The 18,986-nt window shown below is 39.9% G+C and overlaps 1 protein-coding gene across 23 annotated transcripts in view; it reads right to left on the minus strand.

The window, feature by feature from the left end:
- Positions 1 to 18,986, minus strand: part of LOC110971092 (zinc finger protein OZF-like) — a 117,758-nt gene that overhangs the window by 80,126 nt on the left and 18,646 nt on the right. For 3 of the 23 annotated variants that reach the window (XR_007942368.1, XR_007942372.1, XM_051948726.1), the window contains exons 6-7: positions 13,788 to 15,152; positions 10,166 to 10,671 (exon numbers count right to left, since the gene is read on the minus strand). The exons of 2 other annotated variants lie outside the window; for them this stretch is intronic. Coding sequence is in view for 6 of the 21 variants with exons in the window: in XM_051949443.1 (XP_051805403.1) it covers positions 7,263 to 8,447; positions 9,712 to 9,729 (1,203 nt within the window). In the remaining 15 variants the exon portion in view is untranslated. Of the gene's footprint in view, positions 1 to 1,847; positions 4,162 to 7,250; positions 8,448 to 9,711; positions 9,814 to 10,165; positions 10,672 to 12,122; positions 12,991 to 13,787; positions 15,153 to 18,986 lie in introns of those variants that run through there. 18 more of the 23 variants (XR_007942516.1, XR_007942452.1, XM_051949354.1 and 15 more) reach the window with 11 other exon arrangements.

An 18,986-nucleotide genomic window follows, 5' to 3' on the forward strand; every position in this document is an offset into this window, starting at 1 on the left:
AGCAGCCCCTCTTTTTGCATATTTGTCTGCAAACTCATTTCCATCCACTCCTATGTGTGCCGGAACCCACAAAATAATAACTTGCTTGCCTTGTCTCCCTAGCCTATAACTAACTTGACCAATTTCACATATAATATCTTGTCTAGCCTCAGATTTCAAATTTTTAACACTTATTGCTGCACTGCTGGAGTCAGTTGCAATCACAGTTCTCTCTTTTCCATTGTCCTCTGTCCAGTTTAAAGCCAGCAATATTGCTGCCAATTCCCCAGTGTACACTGATAACTTATCGCTTGTTCTTTTATTAATAGCAATGCCTAATTCAGGAATAACAAAGGACACTCCAACCTGACCTGAAAGTGACCTTGACGCATCACTGCGCAACAACAAACTGGACTCCAACAGATAATTTCTGCTCCATCATCTCTGACTGGCCTGAAAACTACGATACAATGAAATGTTAACATTTATAAAAAATATTTCTAAAATAAAAACGCGCTGATGTATTGAGACGTTTCTGTGTTTAAAATAATTCAATAAATTTAATAAATACCAGGAAACCGAGTGTCTGCAGGTTTGGTCATTCATTCAAATTTGAGGCTGTTTGAACAACAATATCTCAGGAACTATTAAAGATAAAAACCTGAAACTTTCACTCTGATTTCTCATCACGTCATTGATTCAGAATCTACATTACTGGACAAGAACAACAAAGAATCAGACGTTGTTTTTTGTTTTGGGTGAGTATTTTGGCTGTTGTATCTACTCTGAGATTTATGTCGCTTTGGAAAAAAGCATCTGCTAAATGAAATTGAAAATTCTAAAGTCTTAATCTTAATCTACAACTTAGAAAATAATACAAATAAATAAAAAGCATTGAATGTATGTCCAAACTTCTAAAAAGACTTCTTAGATAACCTACCCAGCTGGTCTACAGTGACAATGAAGAACTCAAAGAACATAAATTCGAGAGACATGCCAGAATTTTATGATGGGTGGCATGTGCAGACTTCAAACTTTCTCAGCTGGATGGTGGATTCAAACACTGGACTAACGTGGTATTACTTCATATTGTAAAATATCCTCAAATAAGGTCTAAATTCAGTTCAGTGACTAACTGACAGACAACCGAGAACAACAAGACCTTTTCTGGTACCTCCAGCTGTGAAATCACAAAAACAATTGAAACAACTTAAGAAAGAGGATGACTCTACATTCATAGATGCGTATAAAGGTACTGCTAAGAGGAAACAAATCTCACAGATTTACTCAGCCTTGACACAGGAAAGAGGTCTTTCCACCATGTACATAAAGCCAAGATAGGAAAAAGAAGCTAATGTAGAATTAACTGAGGATGACAGATTAAACATCGGTAAGACACAGTGAACCACTTCTATTTCAGGGTTGTGGAGGGAATTCACATGGAAGAACAACGTAAAGGTTTTTATAACCCCCCAAATCAAGCAAATTCAAACTGACAAGCCTAAACATGGTCAATGTTGGAGGTCATGTGTAAATACATCTGCTGCCATTTGCTCATATTTTGGGAATTCCCCAGCGTTTCTCAGTATTGGACAGATGTGATGACAGAGATTAGATCAATAACACACCTGGAATTAGATTCTAACTTAGATGTTATTTACTTTTGCAGCGGAAAGTATAGAGAAAGTACACTTTATGATTAAAATTGCACTCATTAATTTAGGGGCAGCCTCAGCTTATCTGAGGAAATTATCAGTTTAAGGCAAGTCTCAAAGAGACTTTGATTAAAATCAAGTTGATCAGTCTCATTCTGAAAGTCGTAAACTCATTGACCTCCAGTTCCCAAAAGAAACACACCGTAGAACCAATGATAACTAAATACAAACATTTATTAACTAATACTACAAACAATAAACAACAATGACATGACAACAACAGACAGTGAATAAATGAATGAATAAATGCAGATAAACTAATGAACTGTTATCATCACTGGAAGCAGCTGGTAGAAAAGGTGATGAATTTAGAATTTGGAATTGGAAAACAAATTGTAATTTGTAAATTCACCCGTTTAGCAAAAGGAAAGTGAAACTTGCAAATCCTTTGTGGTAGTGAGAAGAAGGTCGCTGCAGGATGTGGAGCTGTGCTGATCTGATGGATGAGATGTTCAGGAACGCAGAGACAAGAAGGAACTTTGGCAGGTCTGCATTGCAAAAATGTGACAAAGTAAAAACACTAAGAGTTAAAACTCATAGTTACCAAGAAAATATTCATGATGTTGCAGTTCTTAAGATTCTAAAATCTAGTTGCATTCTTGTAAGAGTCAATTCTTCTACGATCCTTTGCTACAAGACCAAGTTCCATTCTTCAAAAGCCTAAACCAAGTCTAGCCCAAGAGAAATCCCAAAAGAAAAAGCCCAGGTGCATTCCAGTGACTTTCCTCTTTATAGAATGTTCTGGAGCCAAATGTAAATCAGCATCTAACCAATCATGGATCAGTTCCTCCCAAGGGGTGGTGTTGAGCTTCACTGTCCAGGAGAGGTCAGAAGCCAAATACCTTCAGAACTTACTCTTAGTTCATTTCTTAAATGTAGAATTCCAATTGTTCAATATTTATGGTGATCACAGATCTGAAACAACACAAAATAAATGATTACAGTGACACCTAACACAATATGTTTATCTAAAATAGTTCCTGAGATAATAACAAAAGGTGTAAAACTAAGAATAAACTTACAAATTACAGACTTTAAGCTACACAAAGATAAACTTATAACATAGCTAAACATAAAAGCATATACATTCACTAATAATAATAAAAAGAAGACCGGGAGAATATAGTCTTCAAGTATAAAGTCTCTGTGTCTTTTATGGCTGTGGTCTGTGACAGAGAGTGTTGGTGTCTTGTTGGTTCTTCTCCACAAACACTTCAGATTCAATGTGTTCTTCTTCCATCCTGGTGCTGATCGACCTGCTATCAGAGACTGAGTTCAGATCGTCATTCCAATGACGATGCATTTCTTTAATGTTCTCATTTAAACTGTTCTATTTACTCCTGTGTAGAAAGTTCTGTGTGTTCAGTGGAGCAATCAGAAGGTCAGAATGCCAGTCCTGCAGGGGTGCAGATTTCCTCACAGCTGACACTTTATGAGCCTTATCAGATTCTAGTGGAGGTAGGAGGCATGCTGATGTCTCAAAAAGTGTTGAGAGGTCCTTTAGTAGTAAACATCCGATCAGCAGATGTTGCATTTGGAGATACATTTTGGGTTAGCCGTTTCAACAAATTTACAGCTTTGAGAGCGGGTCTTTGGATCTTTGTGTGTGGCTCTGGAACATTCTTTTCCTTAGTATGCTACACGTTGGAAATTTGCCTCCTTCGTGACAAAACATGATCCATATGTTCGACAAATACTGCAGGCAGGGGGTAAAAAAAAAAGCACAAACAAAATATGGCTAAGTAATGATTCCCCCAAAAGTCACAGAATGGATACAAATAATTCAGAAAATGTACATTATGGAACAACTTATCTTTGCTCTGAGACATGCAACCTGAAATTGTGAAAGATATTGAGGAAAAGGGAATGACTGGAATGTCAGGTGATCACAGCTACTATTTACGTTGAGCTGTTCATTGATCATTTTTTATCTGTCTGAGAAGACAAGGCTATACGTCCTGAAAAAGGCCGAAGCCGAGTGAACTTAACCATTGATCGCGAGATCTTTCTTGAAGATTCAAGAAAGACCTGGGGATCAGTGTTTTATACTGACAATCTTGGACACTTAAACCCTTGGCTTGGCTTTTATTGTATTATACCGTGATATTATACTCTGTATGTTGTTCGGCTTGTTTGTTATGGAAAAATAATAAAAATAAACAAAAGTGATTACACATTTGAAACAAGGAAACACTTAGCAGAAAAACTCCAATTTCATTTTTGAAAAAGAAAGTAAGTTCATGGTGATGAAGCTCAAAGCAGGATTTCCAAGATGTTCACTATAGCAGCACACCAAAGCATAAAGAGAAAGTCAAATCCAAGTTGTTGACTTCAGAGTCTGTACATGTCTTCTGGTGAACTCTCGTCCTGATATAACATCTTTTGTTGTTGTTGTAGGGTTCCTTGTTGGTTCACCATTGGCAGAGTGCTGACAAGTTTGAGAGTTTTGTCCATCCATTCCGCTCTGCTTTGAAAACAAACACACAAGCACAGAGAAAGTCAAGGTTTCCTGCAGAGTTGAATGGATGCCTTGCCTGAAATAGAGAGAACTACTGTCAACATCTAAGGACACTTTTATCTGTCATAATTTAACATTTAGTTGTCTGAGCTTCGAGGAAAATTAACACTCATATACACACGTGGACAAAATTGTTGGTACCCCTCAGTTCAAGAAGGAAAAACCCACAATTCTCACTGAAATCACTTGAAACTCACAAAAGTAACAATAAATAAAAATTTATTGAAAATTAAATAATCAAAATCAGCCATCACTTTTGAATTGTTGATTAACATAATTATTTAAAAAAACAAACTCATGAAATAGGGCTGGACAAAAATGATGGTACCCATAACTTAATATTTTGTTGCACAACCTTTTGAGGCAATCACTGCAATTAAACGATTTCTGTATTTGTCAATGAGCGTTCTGCAGCTGTCAACAGGTATTTTGGCCCACTCCTCATGAGCAAACAGCTCCGGGTGTCTTCTCCAAATGGCATGTTTCAGCTCCTTCCACATATGTTCAATGGGATTCAGATCTGGGCTCATAGAAGGCCACTTTAGAATAGTCCAACGCTTTTCTCTCAGCCATTCTTGGGTGTTTTTGGATGTGTGTTTTGGATCATTGTCCTGTTGGAAGACCCATGACCTGCGACTGAGACCAAGCTTTCTGACACTAGGCAGCACATTTCTCTCCAGAATGCCTTGATAGTCTTCAGATTTCATCGTACCTTGCACACTTTCAAGACACCCTGTGCCAGATGCAGCAAAGCAGCCCCAAAACATTACTGAGCCTCCTCCATGTTTCACCGTAGGGACAGAGTTCTTTTCTTCGTATGCTTGGTTTTTGAGTCTATGAACATAGAGTTGATGTGCCTTACCAAAAAGCTCCAGTTTGGTCTCATCTGTCCAAAGGACATTCTCCCAGAAGCTTTGTGGCTTGTCAACATGCATTTTTGCAAATTCCAGTCTGGCTTTTTTATGAGTTTTTTTCAGCAGTGGTGTCCTCCTTGGTCGTCTCCCATGAAGTCCACTTTGGCTCAAACAACGACGAATGGTGCGATCTGACACTGATGTACCTTGGCCTTGGAGCTCACCTTTAATTTATTTGGAGGTTGCTCTGGGCTCTTTGGATACAATTCCAACGATCCGTCTCTTCAATTTGTCATCAATTTTCCTCTTGCGGCCACGTCCAGGGAGGTTGGCTACTGTCCCGTGGGTCTTGAACTTCTGAATAATATGAGCCACTGTTGTCACAAGAACTTCAAGCTGTTTAGAGATGGTCTTATAGCCTTTACCTTTAAGATGTTTGTCTATCATTTTTTTTCGGATGTCCTGGGACAATTCTCTCCTTCGCTTTCTGTTGTCCATGTTCAGTGTGGTACACACCTTTTCACCAAACAGCAGGGTGACTACTTGTCTCCCTTTAAATAGGCAGACTGACTGATTATGAGTTTGGAAACACCTGTGATGTCAATTAAATGACACACCTGAGTTAATCATGTCACTGGTCAAATAGTTTTCAATCTTTTATAGAGGTACCATCATTTTTGTCCAGGCCTGTTTCATTAGTTTGTTTTTTTAAATAATTATGTTAATCAACAATTCAAAAGTAATGGCTGTTTTTGATTATTTAATTTTCAATAAATTTTTATTTATTGTTACTTTTGTGAGTTTCAAGTGATTTGAGTGAGAATTGTGGGTTTTTCCTTCTTTAACTGAGGGGTACCAACAATTTTGTCCACGTGTGTAGAAGGAGAAGAGCTGCAGGGATTTAGACTAGGGATGTCCCAATAAAATACTTTTGGCTCACGATCCATGGTGAGTCATTAAATATTTAGCATCTGCTGATATCATATCCCTCGATAATATACTGACAGTCGATAGAAACTTTGAGGTAGAAATGTACGCAGAATTCTACTTGTAGGGGGGTTGTAATTATTCATGGTGGATTTACTGATGATCTAGTGCCCTGGTAGTTCAGATAATGATGAGTTGTCATTTTGTCGTGATTCATTGCACATGGGTTTGTCACTTTGCAAAAGTGAACCAAATACACACCAAGCAATACTCAGTGAGTATCTGCACAATGTGAGAATGGGTTTTGAAGGCCTATATAAAGGCCCAAAAAAGGCCACCATTGTTAGTCCAGTGAACAGCATCATGCCGCGTCTATCACATGAACGTCGTCTCCGGGCACTGGGTATGGTGGAGGCCGCTTTGAGCTACAGTGATGTAGCCAGGCGTATGGGCTGTTCCCAACCCACAATCAGAAGCCTGGTCCAAAGCATGCGCCGACGGATTGCTGCCTGCATCCAAGCAAATGGAGGCCATACTCGGTATTGACTGCTGTGACTTTGTGTTTGGCAGGTGCCGTTTTCTTTTGTGAAATTCTTTATTTTGAAATCATTCTTGAAACTTTAGATTTTTGTTTCTGTATGCCAATATGCTAAACAAATGATTCATATGAAGGAAATCCAGTTTTGGGCTTCAAAATAAAAATTATGTTGAAAAATATGGTCTCAAAGTTTTTAATGACTGTCAGTGTACATACATCGACTATTTTAAATAAGCTGCAGTACCGAGCTGCACCACCACAAGGTAATGTGCCTTACCACATCTTCAAGACTGCTCTGTGTTGGAAAGCACAATTTAGCGAGTGAAGAAGCACCGTAAAAGGGACCAAAGAATCATACTGGCATGAGGCCAGCAAGCAACTATTAACTTTAGCTGGGTTTATACTGGAAAAACATCCAACATCCCAACCGAAAATTTAACACTCGTGATGTTTTTTCACTTTTATGTGTTGAGAACAAGTTTGTGCTAATGCTGATCACATCACAATTTCTAATCTTACCTACAACCCCTAATTAACCTGGACCAGATTTCTGTGTTAAAATGAGCACAGGTTAGACTGAACAACAGCTGATGATGTGTGAGAAGAATTCAACCGACCACAGTTGTTCAAAATAGTATCACATTAAATTTCACAACAAAATCCCAAATATCCAATGCATAATTGTGTGTAAACTGTTATTGATACCAGTCTTTACATACCTTACTGTGACGTTAATTCAATGTTCTCTTTCTGGTGTGGATCTGTTGGTGTCTCTTCAGGGAAGCAAAAGTTGAAAAAATCTTGTTACACTCATCACATCTGTGTCGGCTGTCCCCAGTGTGGATATGTTGGTGAGATTTGAGGTTGTTTATGTAGTTGAAGCCTTTCCCACACTGGTCACAGTGGTATGGTTTAACCCCGGTGTGGGTCACTTCATGGGCTTTTAATTGTGAGTACAGTACAAATGGTTTGCCACAGTGATCACATGTGTACACATCATGTCCAGTGTGGATGCGTTGGTGAGATTTTAGGCTCTGTTGGTGTTTGAAAGATTTTTCACAGAAGTCACAGTGGTACCGCTTTCGAGCAGAGTGGGGGCATTGATGGATCAACAACTGTCCATGTTGAGTAAAGGTTTTCACACACTGATCACAGCTGAATGGTTCACCTTCACTGTGAATGAGTTGATGTTTTTTCAAATCATATTTCCTAAAAAAACCCTTTCCACATTGATCACATGTGAATGGTCTCACTCCACTGTGAATGAGCTGATGTTTTCTGAACCTACTCTTGTCAGTGTAAGCCTTCCCACACTGCCCACAGCTGAATGGCTTAACTCCACTGTGGATGAACTGATGGACTTTTAAATTATTCAACTGAGTAAAAGCCTTCCCACACTGATCACAGCTGAATGGTTTAACTCCACTGTGAATGAGTTGATGGACTTTTAAATTTTGCTCCCATTTAAAAGTCTTCCCACACTGATCACAACTCAGTGGTTGAACGTCAATGTGGCAGAGTTGATGTTGTGTAAGGTAACCTTTCCTACAAAAAGCCTTCCCACACTGATCACAGATGAAAGGTTTAACTCCACTGTGGATGAATTCATGTTTTTTCAAATCATATTTCCTACAAAAGGCCTTTCCACACTGGTCACATTTGAATGGTTTAACTCCACTGTGGATGATCTGATGCTTTGTTAATGAACTCTTGTCAGAAAAAGCCTTCTCACACTGATCACAGCTGAACGGTTTCTCCACAGTGTGAATACATTGGTGAATCTTTAGCTTTCTTGCTGTGATAAAAGTCTTGCCACATTGGTCACAACTGAGTGATTCATCTCGGTTTGTTGTTGCCGAACCATCCTTATCCTCCTCAGTGGTCTGACATCTCAGTCCATTGCTGTGTTTACATTTCTGTGGCAAATGACAAAGATAAAATCAGAGGTAGTGATGGAAGTGCAACCATGGAAAAATTCAACCTAAAAGTCTCAATTACATGTACTTGGACGTGAAGTTGAAACAAGATGAAGAATCTGCAGACATGTTAGCAGCTGTGTCAGTAGAAACCTAGAAATGTGATGGCAACACACTCACAATGTCAACAAAACAATTTTCACTGGTCGATAGTTTCTGCACTTCAGTTTTAGAATATTTTGTCGTAGAAGTTGTCGATCACCATGAAATGCAAAGCAGAGCTGGGACTGATGGGACTGTACCACCAGGATCTCTTGATCCCCAGACTTTCCGTTAATGGTTGATGAGCACATTTCCCACCAAAACAACCCTAACCAGTCTCCATCTTGAGCAGTAGGATGTCTTGACATTCCCATGGTGTTGACCTTTGCATATAATTGTTTGGAGAGAAAAAATGTCAAACCTTCAGCAATCTGGACATTGTACCCAAGGATGAACCAGAGTTGTGGAGGTCCACAAATGTCTTCCTGATATCTTGGCTGATTTCTTGAGATTTTCCCACGTCGACAAACAAGGGTGCAGTGTGTTTGAGGTGTGCCCTGAAAATACTCTATCAAAAGCTTTCAAAGCCAGGACATCACCATCTGTGACCTCCCAAACAGTTTGAAGGCATAGCAATCTTTGTGTATGCAAACTTCTGATTGTGAAGAAAATAATTTCAAAAATCTCTAAAATAAAATCTCTCTTTCATTATTTTGGCATTGAAAGATAATTTTGGTCATCCTAACTGACATAAAACAGGAGGTTTGTCTGATTTAATGTCAGATCATGTAAATAAAAAAAGGGTTATATACCATTTTATACAGTAAAGTAAACTTCTCGTTTCAGCTGTATGAATTTCTCGAGAAGGAAAGGGTTTGCAAACTCACAATGCCTAAAAGTATTATTCTCTACCAAAGAAAACGCTGCTCTTTACCTTTCTGAACACAGCGATTGAAAACAAGACTTTTCTTCTGTTACTGACTGACATCATCATGTAACACATTTTCATAATGTCTGACAAGCAGCTAATTTGGCCTCAAACAAAAAATAAGCAGCTTCCTAGCAGTCCACCATTATATCCTCAGTAGAGCTGCGTCTGCAGAGCTACATCTCTCCAGCCAACGTTACCTGGCTTTGGTCGGCACATCTAACCAACTGGAGCAACTTCAGACATTTTAAAGAAAAATTAATGATAATAATATTACAGCGATATGTTTCTCACTTCTTGTGAAGAATCCATGTTTCCTCCGTTGTTGAGCTCACACCAAATGGCTGACAATGTTCCTCTGTTCCTCCGTCAGACTCTCCTCCTCCTGCCAATCACCTGTCACATCAAACACATCTTCATTAGGATACCACTCTATACGCAAGTGTCAAAGTGTCCTAGATGTTCATCAGCCAACACAGAGGACACATTTCAGCTCAATGATTGACTTTCATCAGTTTTCAATTTCACCTAAAACTGATAAATTATTAACTTAAACTGATAAAATAAGGAACACAGACAGAAAACAGGCATGGAAAAAGAGAATAAAGAGAATATAAAGATGCTACTGCAGCTGATTCAAGACAGGAATGTTGGTCGAAAACTGTTAATGCTGTAAGAGTGTAAGAATGCTGTGAGAGTTCACGAAGCTGTGGCTGAAAATGTAGAAGTGTTGTGAGTGTGAACCTACCAGACGATGTGTGACAAGTTCATGTCCCTCCAGATGCCGGAGAAGACCTTGAAGCGGAGGGACTGTGTTTGCTGGAAGCGGCTCAGCAGCAGCTCGCAGTCCGTCTTCACCTGTTTCCGGCACAAATCCACGTCGCTGCTGCTCAAACTCAACCTCAGAGACTTTAAGCTGCTTCTGTCGGCGGACATGCGTTCCACTCTGCACCGGGTTCAACACAAAACCGCTCCCGGAGATGAAACTAATGGCTCCGGTACAACCGTCGAGGATTTAGTGCGTCATCAGCCGCCGACGTCTCCGGAAACCAATGGGCTCTCTCGAAATGATACGCACATGCGCAGAAACGATCACCACACAACAACAGAGAATTTCTGCTCCATCATCTCTGATCTCCCGGGATATTTCGCCTCAAGGGCTCTCCTTCGCTCAAGCGGATGGATTTGGAGCAGTGTGGTGCCATTTCCCATCTCTGGCCCACCTGCTTCCAGCTCGGATGTCTGCCCTGCAATCTACGATACAATGAAATATTAATATTCATACAAATATTTCTAAAATAAAAACACACTGATGTGTTGAGACGTTTCTGTTTAAAATAATTCAATACATTTAATAAATACCAGAAAACCGAGTGTCTGCAGGTTTTTCCATTCATTCAAATTTGAGGCTGTTTGAACAACAATATCTCAGGAACTATTAAAGACAAAAAACTGAAACTTTCACTCTTATTTCTCATCACATCATTGATTCAGAATCTACATTCCTGACAAGAAAAACAAAGAATTAAAGATTATTGTTCCACTTTGGTGAATTCAAGAATGAAAATAATGAGTTCACTGAGCTCAAACAGACATGGCGGCACAATTTACACTTGCAGCAGCTTCTCTTAGTAGCAGTTCAATACAATTGGATGCTTATAATGGTATGAATGTAAACTCTGTGTAAGTGAAGTGTGTTTACGAGCGACAGTTTCATGGCAGTTGCAGGTCCCAGGACAATCGACAGCTCAACAGGACTGTAAAAACTGCCAGCAAAACAATTGGTGCTCCTCTTCCATTTCTGGAGGAGATCTGCCAACAGCACTGCATCAGCATAGCAGCCTCTATCATTAAAAACCCCAACATTCCTCTCAGGGCCTGTTCTGCCTTCTACTGTCTGGGAAGAGGTACAGGAGCATCAGCTGCAGGACTAGCAGGATGCGGAACAGCTTCTTTGCACAAGCTCTAAGACTGTCAAATGGACTGTAAACCCTTCTTATCCACACACATAGCCACATCGCTGTGAGATTCTCAGCAGACTGTGACCCCTCCCATCCCAACAAACATCCACATTCAACCCTCTCTCTGAGAGGACTGCTGCTCCTTATATATGAACGGTTTTACTTTCTGTAAACTAGAGTCAATGTGTTTTATTTATTGCTCTTTTAAATGTGCATTTTAAGGGGTTTAATGACACTGGTTGCACTATCAAGTTCTTGTGAGAAACTGCATTTTGCTTCAGCCTGTATATTTTTGTAAACATCACTTGAAAAATGACAAGAAATCTATCAATACTAACATAAAAATTGATAATGCAGAAAACAACTAGAGATATTGTGTAAACCACATGTAGTTTCATATGAGAATAATACAAAAGAAACAGAATTCTTTAAATATTAAAATGAAAGTTATCTTTGTTCATAACTGACAAATCAGATATGACAAGTTGTACAATCATTCAGATTCTGAATTTATTTCATGATAAGAAATAGCAGAAAAAGTGTTTATCTTCAATAGTTCCTGAGATGTTGTTGTTCAAACAGCCTCAAAATTAAATGTGCAAAAAAAGTAACACCAGAGTGGACCAAAGGACAGTTGTTTAACCTTAAAAGTTGAGAAAAGCATTTGATAAAATGAGCTTAAACTTTACAGATACCAGTTAAAGTATCCAAAATTTATGATGAGAAAGAACCAGTGGAGGTGGATTTAAATGAAACACTAGAAGTAAAATTTAATGATGAAGCATTTAAAACAATCGAACAAGACAAAACTTAACAGCACATAAGCAACAAATTAAATTTTTATAAACAGAATGCAAGTTCATGGTGATGAAGCTCAAACCAGGATTTTCAGTCTGCTCACCACAGCAGCACACAAAAGTATAAAAAGAAAGTCAAACCAAAGAACCTTCTTCAGTTGATTTCAGAGTCTCCACGTGTCTTCTGGTGAACTTTAGTCCTGATTTAACGTGAACTTTTTCCAACAGTCTTTCTCTTTGTCTCCATAAAGCTTTGACTGGTGAAGAACAGACAACAGTTGTTGGATGAACAGTCTCTAACATCTCAGCTGCTGAAGCTTGGAACTCCTTCAGAGGAGTCATAGGTGTCTTGGTGGCCTCCTTCACTTGTTTCTTCCTTGGTCACTCCTTATTTTCTCTTCAAAAGCAATAACAAGGGAAGTACTTCGAAGGGGGTGACTACTCTTTATTGACACTGTACTTGCTGATCCTTGATTTTTACTTTGTAAAAAAATTAAGAAACATAAATAGTGAGATGATTAAAGCATCACTAATCAAGTGTAACATTAAAAGACACAAAAAATGAGATTAGACCTGAACTCTGTGGAGCCTGGTCTCAAGGACTTTAACTTTGTGGGAGACTTCATGAACTTTTACTGACCCCGGCATGGGGACATTTTCTTGGCAGTGATTCAGTTTGTGTCCAGTGTGTCCAACGCTGGTGTGGTTGTAGGGTTCCTTGTTGGTTGGATGTTCATCCAGACTGGTCACAACAGCACTGTTCACCATTGGCACAGTGCTGACAAGTCAGAGTTTTGTCCATCTGTGCCGCTCTGCTTGGAAAACAAACACACAAACACAGACAAAGTTAACGTTTCTTGCAGCATTGAAGAATTGATGTATTGTCTTAAATAGAGAGCACCACTCGCGACATCTGAAGACACTTTGACCTTTCGTAAATTAACATTTGGTTGTCTGAGCTTCCAGGAAGATTATCACTCATATAGAAAGAGAAGGGCTGCAGGGGTTTCAATTTGGGATGTCCAAATAAAGTACTGTTGGCTCACGATCCAAGGTTAGTTACTAAATATTTAGCATCTGCTGACATCATATCCCTCGATAACACACATCAGCTATTGTACATGAGCTGCAGTAAATAGTTGCACCACAAGGTGGAGCTTGTTAACAGATCTTCAAGATTGTTCTGTGTTGGAAAATACAAAGTATTGTGGAAGCTTCGCTAGCAAAGGAGTACCATGACAGAGATTTATATGAGTCTCACTGACATGACACCAGCAAGCAAATGAGTTTAGCTGGGTTTATATTGGAGAAACATTCAACATCCTAGCAGAATATGTAACATTAATGTGAGGTCTTTTCACTTTTATGTGTTGAGAACAAATTTGTGCTGATGCTGATCACGTCAGAATTCCCAATCTTACCTACATCCCCAGATTAACCTGAACCAGATTTCTGTGCCAAAATGAGTAGAAGTTAGATTGAAGGACAGCCGATAATGTGTTAACAGAATTCGACTGACTACAGTTGTTCAAAAAAGTTTGACAGAAAATTTCACACCAATATCCAATGCAGAATTGTGTGTACACTGTTGCTCAGACTAAACTTCACATACCTCACTGTGACGTTGATTGAATGTTCTCTTCCCGGTGTGGATCTGTTGGTGTCTTTTCAGTGCACCCGAAGTCTTAAAAGTCTTCTTACACTCGTCACATCTGTATGGTCTCTCCCCAGTGTGGAGACGTTGGTGAGTTTTGAGACTACAAATGTAGCTAAAGCCTTTCCCGCACTGGTCACAGTGGAATGGTTTCACTCCGGTGTGGGTAACTTCATGGGCTTTTAATTGTAAGTACTGTACAAATAGTTCACCACAGTGATCACATGTGTAAACATCATGTCCAGTGTGGATGCGTTGGTGAGATTTTAGGCTCTTTTGGTGTTTGAACGTTTTTTCACAGGAGTCACACTGGTACAGCTTTCTACCAGAGTGGGGGCATTGATGGATCATTAATTGTTCATGTTGAGTAAAGGTTTTCACACACTGATCACAGCTGAATGGTTCACCTTCGTTATGGACAAGTTGATGTCTTGTTAATGTATGCTTGTCATTAAAAGTTTTTCCACACTGATCGCAACTGAATGGTCTAACTCCACTGTGAATAAGTTGATGGCTTCTCAGAGTGCCCACCTGAGTAAAAGTCTTCTCACAGTGATCACACCTGAATGGCCTAACTCCACTGTGAATGAGTTGATGGCTTCTCAGAGTGCCCACCTGAGTAAAAGTCTTCTCACAGTGATCACAACTGAATGGCCTAACTCCACTGTGAATGAGTTGGTGTGTTTTTAAAGTACTCTTGTAAGTAAAAGTCTTCCCACACAGATTACAACTGAACGGTTTAACCCCACTGTGGGTGACTTGATGTGCTGTTAACTTCCTCTTGTAAATAAAAGTCTTCTCACACTGATCACAACTGAACGGTTTAACTCCAGTGTGGGTGAATTGATGGATTTTTAAATGTTGCACCTGAGTAAAAGTTTTCGCACAGTGATCACACCTGAATGGTTTAATTCCACGGTGAATGAGTTAATGGATTTTTAGGGCATTCCTCTGAAAAAACGCCTTCCCACACTGATCACAGCTGAATGGTCTAACTCCACTGTGAATCAGATGGTGTGTTTTTAGAGTACTCTTGGAAGTAAAAGTCTTCCCACACTGATCACAGCTGAATGGTCTAACTCCACTGTGAATCAGATGGTGTGTTTTTAGAGTACTCTTGGAAGTAAAAGTCTTCCCACACTGATCACAGCTGAACGGTTTCACTCCAGTGTGGGTGAGTCGATGGATTTTTAAATGATGCACTCGAGTAAAAGTCTTGCCACATTGCTCACAGCTTCGTGCTTCATCTCTCTCTGTTGCTGTTGGGAAACCGTCGTCCTCCTCAGATGTCATACATCTGACTCCATTGCTATTTTCACGTTTCTGTAGCAACAAAGATACAAGCAGAGGTGGTGAGTGAAATGGAATCCCAAACAAATGTAACATAAAAGTCTCAATTACATGTAGTTGGACCTGAGGTTGAAACAAGATCAGGAATCTGCAGACATGTTAGCAGCTCTGTGATTGGAAAGATAGAAATGTGACAACATGGCAACACACTCACGATGTCAACAAAAAATTTTCACTGGTCGATAGCTTTCAACTTTTTGCATTTTAGTTTTAGAGTACTGGGTGGTAATATTTGTCCATGACCATGAAATGAGAGATAGAGCTGGAACTGATAGGAACGTCCCATCAGGATCGGTTGATCCCCAGACCTTTCATTAAGTTACATTATTGGATCAATGTACAGCATGTAAAGCATACAACACCAATGTCCAGAGTCGGGTTGTGTTGGCAGCAAGGTCATTCCATATGTCTCTTTCACCACCAAAACTTTCCAGTATCTACATAAGATATGGAATTCTGCTTGTTAATTTTGGTTCTGCCCCAGGGCTTTCACGCAATGACGATGTGCCTAGAAAACCCTTTGAAAAAATGTTCCCAGAAGGAATCCTGATCAGATGCCCATCAATATGGCCCCATTTGCAATGTTGCATCACCATCATGCTCAGCTCCTGCCGGATATCCAAGCTCCTCACACCATGTTTAACCCTTTACGCTTCAGTGCGTCGTAGGTGTACCGCCGGCGGTACACCTACTAATTTGCATAGGAATTTCAAGAATGTCCGTCGGCTGCAAACCCGATTATACAAACACTATACGCCGATGGAAAGCTTAGATTCTCATGAATCCGCCGGTATAAACCACTTTCAGATGCGATTACCACAGCGGGTGAGAAAAACACATTTGTCCGACAAAAACGAATATTCATCCATCCGTTCTCTATACACGGCTTCAACGCACACAGCGCGACTCACATTTCCGGGTTCATTATTACACACAGAAAAAAAGATTCCACAAAAAACGGCCATAATCCAACCTTTTACATCCAGACAACACAAGCCAGTAAACTATTTTGTCCAAAACATGTCCTGAAGTCGGTATAAAATCCCCGAATCGGTCGTTTTCAAGGAAATGCACTTCGCGATGTGCGTCCAATATTCCCTGTATTTTTCGTCATTTTTTTTATTTAAAAATAGAATATTAGCGATTTTTTGTACTGAAAACGGCTGGAATTGACTGAAGCTTAAAGGGTTAAGGCTAAACTCAGTCCCCTGTGATGGGAAACTCATTTCGGCTCCTTATATCTGTGATATCATTCTTTTGAACACTATCACAAGGCCCTGTCCACAAGTAAACGTTGGGACAAAGATGGGCAAGTAAATTGCCAGTGTTGCCATCCTTGTCAGCTTCTTGTCACGTGAATAGTCCCATACAATGTCTGCATTACTGCTCCACCTTTCCGTCTCATGCATTATTTTCCCCATTGTTCGTGAACAAGAGCTTGAGATCCTTAAACTCCTTCACTTGAGAAGGAAACTGACCCCAATCCAGAGGAAGCATTTCACCATGGCCCCAGGTTCACAGGTGGTGACTTTCGTCCTGGCTGCTTCATGCTCGGCTGCTTATCCTCCAGTGTGTGCTAAAGCTCGCATTCTAAAGAGGCCAACAAAACCACATTGTCTGCAGCAAGCAAAGATGCAGCTCTGAGGTTCCCAAGCCAGACACACTCCTCACCACAGATTCACATCCTTTCCATGAATACAATAAACATGATGGAAGGCAGAGTTCAACATTCAGAAGAAAGGAGTTTGAATTTGCACTGAGGAAACCAACACCCCTCTCTCTTTGGTTCTAGAACGGCAGCATGGCTTGTAACAAGGACTCTGCTACCCAAACATGCGTAGGATCCACCAGCCATTAACTCATTCGCTGTCATTGACGTCTATAGACGTCAACTGAAATCCGAACGTTCGCTGCCAATGACATCTATAGACGTCAATCATGTCTTTTGACTGGGGGGGCTGCAGGATAGTCTCTCGGAGCTTGTCGGTGAAAATCCTGGAGTTTTGGAACGTGAGAGTGTTGCGGTGGGCCAAAAGAATGACAAAGACAGTGACCATGGTGGGGCGACAGCAAAAAGTGCCGTTGCCAACAGCCACTGGCGATCAAAGCCGCGCTAGTTTTCGGTTTCGCCAGCACTGCTCTCTTGAGCTCATCTGACGAAGCCGAGTCAGATGAGTTTAGAGCGAGCACACATACACACACACAAACACACCTAAAAATATTTTGTTTATATTTTGTAAGATGTATTGTTCTGAACCAAAATGTTGACTTGTGTTGTTTGTTTGTAAATAAATGATTTAGCTAACAAAAGGTTAAAAAGTTGACCTCAAAATGCTTTTTCCGAGTTGTTTTTGTTGTTTCATATAAGTAAACAACTGTTCAGTTGTGTGGGATGTCACTAAACCAAAAAATATTGGCATCAAAGTGATTGATGTGCCTCTATGCAGAAATAGCTCGTTATCTCTGTTTTTTGGTCAAAAACAGGTGTTTTTGCTGAAACTACCCTATCTTCTGCTGCCGATAACTTTAGAACCGAAAATGCTAGAAACAAATTTTTTTTCCTGATGAAAGAAGAGAATCTACACTTTCTTTCGGTAGTTTCAATGTTTATGTAGTCTTAAAACTTGATATTCTGTAGATCTTGAAAAATCTGTCAAAATTCTTAAAAACTCTGGCAGTAGGGGGCTCTTTGCTCTGAAAACGGCTGGCAACCAATGAGTTAATAACGGTGAAACAGACCAAGGGCAGATTTCGTTGATCCCTTTCTTGTCGGGCTCAGCGATATAGCCAAAAAATTAAATCTCGATTTTTTTGGCTTGAAATCCGATAAACAATTTTAATCAATTTTTTCTGTGTAAAGAAAGACAATTAAACATTATTCAAAAATAGGATCTTTTATTGAACGCCAAAACGTCAGCATTTAACTGTATAGGAAATATAGTTATTACTGAGATAATTTTAACAAGAGCACTTGCATGGGTACTGCATTGAAATAAATAAAGGTCCTGACTTGTCGTACGGCATAGCTCTTGAAAACACTACAGCTAAACTTTACTGTTTTTTGGAGCTTAGCTCTTGGAGGTGACCTCGGTGCATGTAAGGCGATACCTGACACATTGCTCCCACTCTGCCGGGTGCTTCTGCTTGAGGTGCTAAAAGAGATTTGTTGTGCTACTTCCCTTCATTTTCACCATCTTTTTACTAACTCTGCACAACACCTTGGTATGTTCCATGTCCGACCTCGCATATCCAAACCAAGTCCATACTACTGAAGTCACGGTACCTTTTTTTTTTTGCACAATATTGTCCTCATTTTCTTCTCCTTTCTCCATCTCCATCTCTCATGTGTATCCCTGTCGTACCTGTTTGTGTGTTCTTTGTCTATTGCTCAATTGTAAGAGAATGTTGACTGTAGACTGTGCTACAGCGCCAGTGTTCCTGGTATGGCGACTGTGTGTATTACACGCGTCGGGTAAAAATAGCGGAGGGACATTAACATTAAACTCGATGTTGATATTTAATTTTTTACACATCGATTGAAAAAATAAAATTGAATTAATCGAATTAATTCGATATATCGCCCAGCTCTACTTTCTTGTAGCTTTTAGATTCACAGCCACAGGTTGGCAATGAAGCTCTCTGTGATCAGTGGAGCCGAGACACCAAGGCACCTTTCAGATCTGGCGGGATGGTGTAAAGCATCGAATCAGCAGGAGGAGACCAAGAGAGCAGATTTTAAAGGACTCCCCAAAAACAGACCTCCACACAAGAGCAATAAAACAATCGGTATTAGGGCCTACAAGGAGC

This window comes from Acanthochromis polyacanthus, chromosome 1 (assembly GCF_021347895.1).
Source record: "Acanthochromis polyacanthus isolate Apoly-LR-REF ecotype Palm Island chromosome 1, KAUST_Apoly_ChrSc, whole genome shotgun sequence".
Classification (NCBI taxonomy): domain Eukaryota; kingdom Metazoa; phylum Chordata; class Actinopteri; family Pomacentridae; genus Acanthochromis; species Acanthochromis polyacanthus.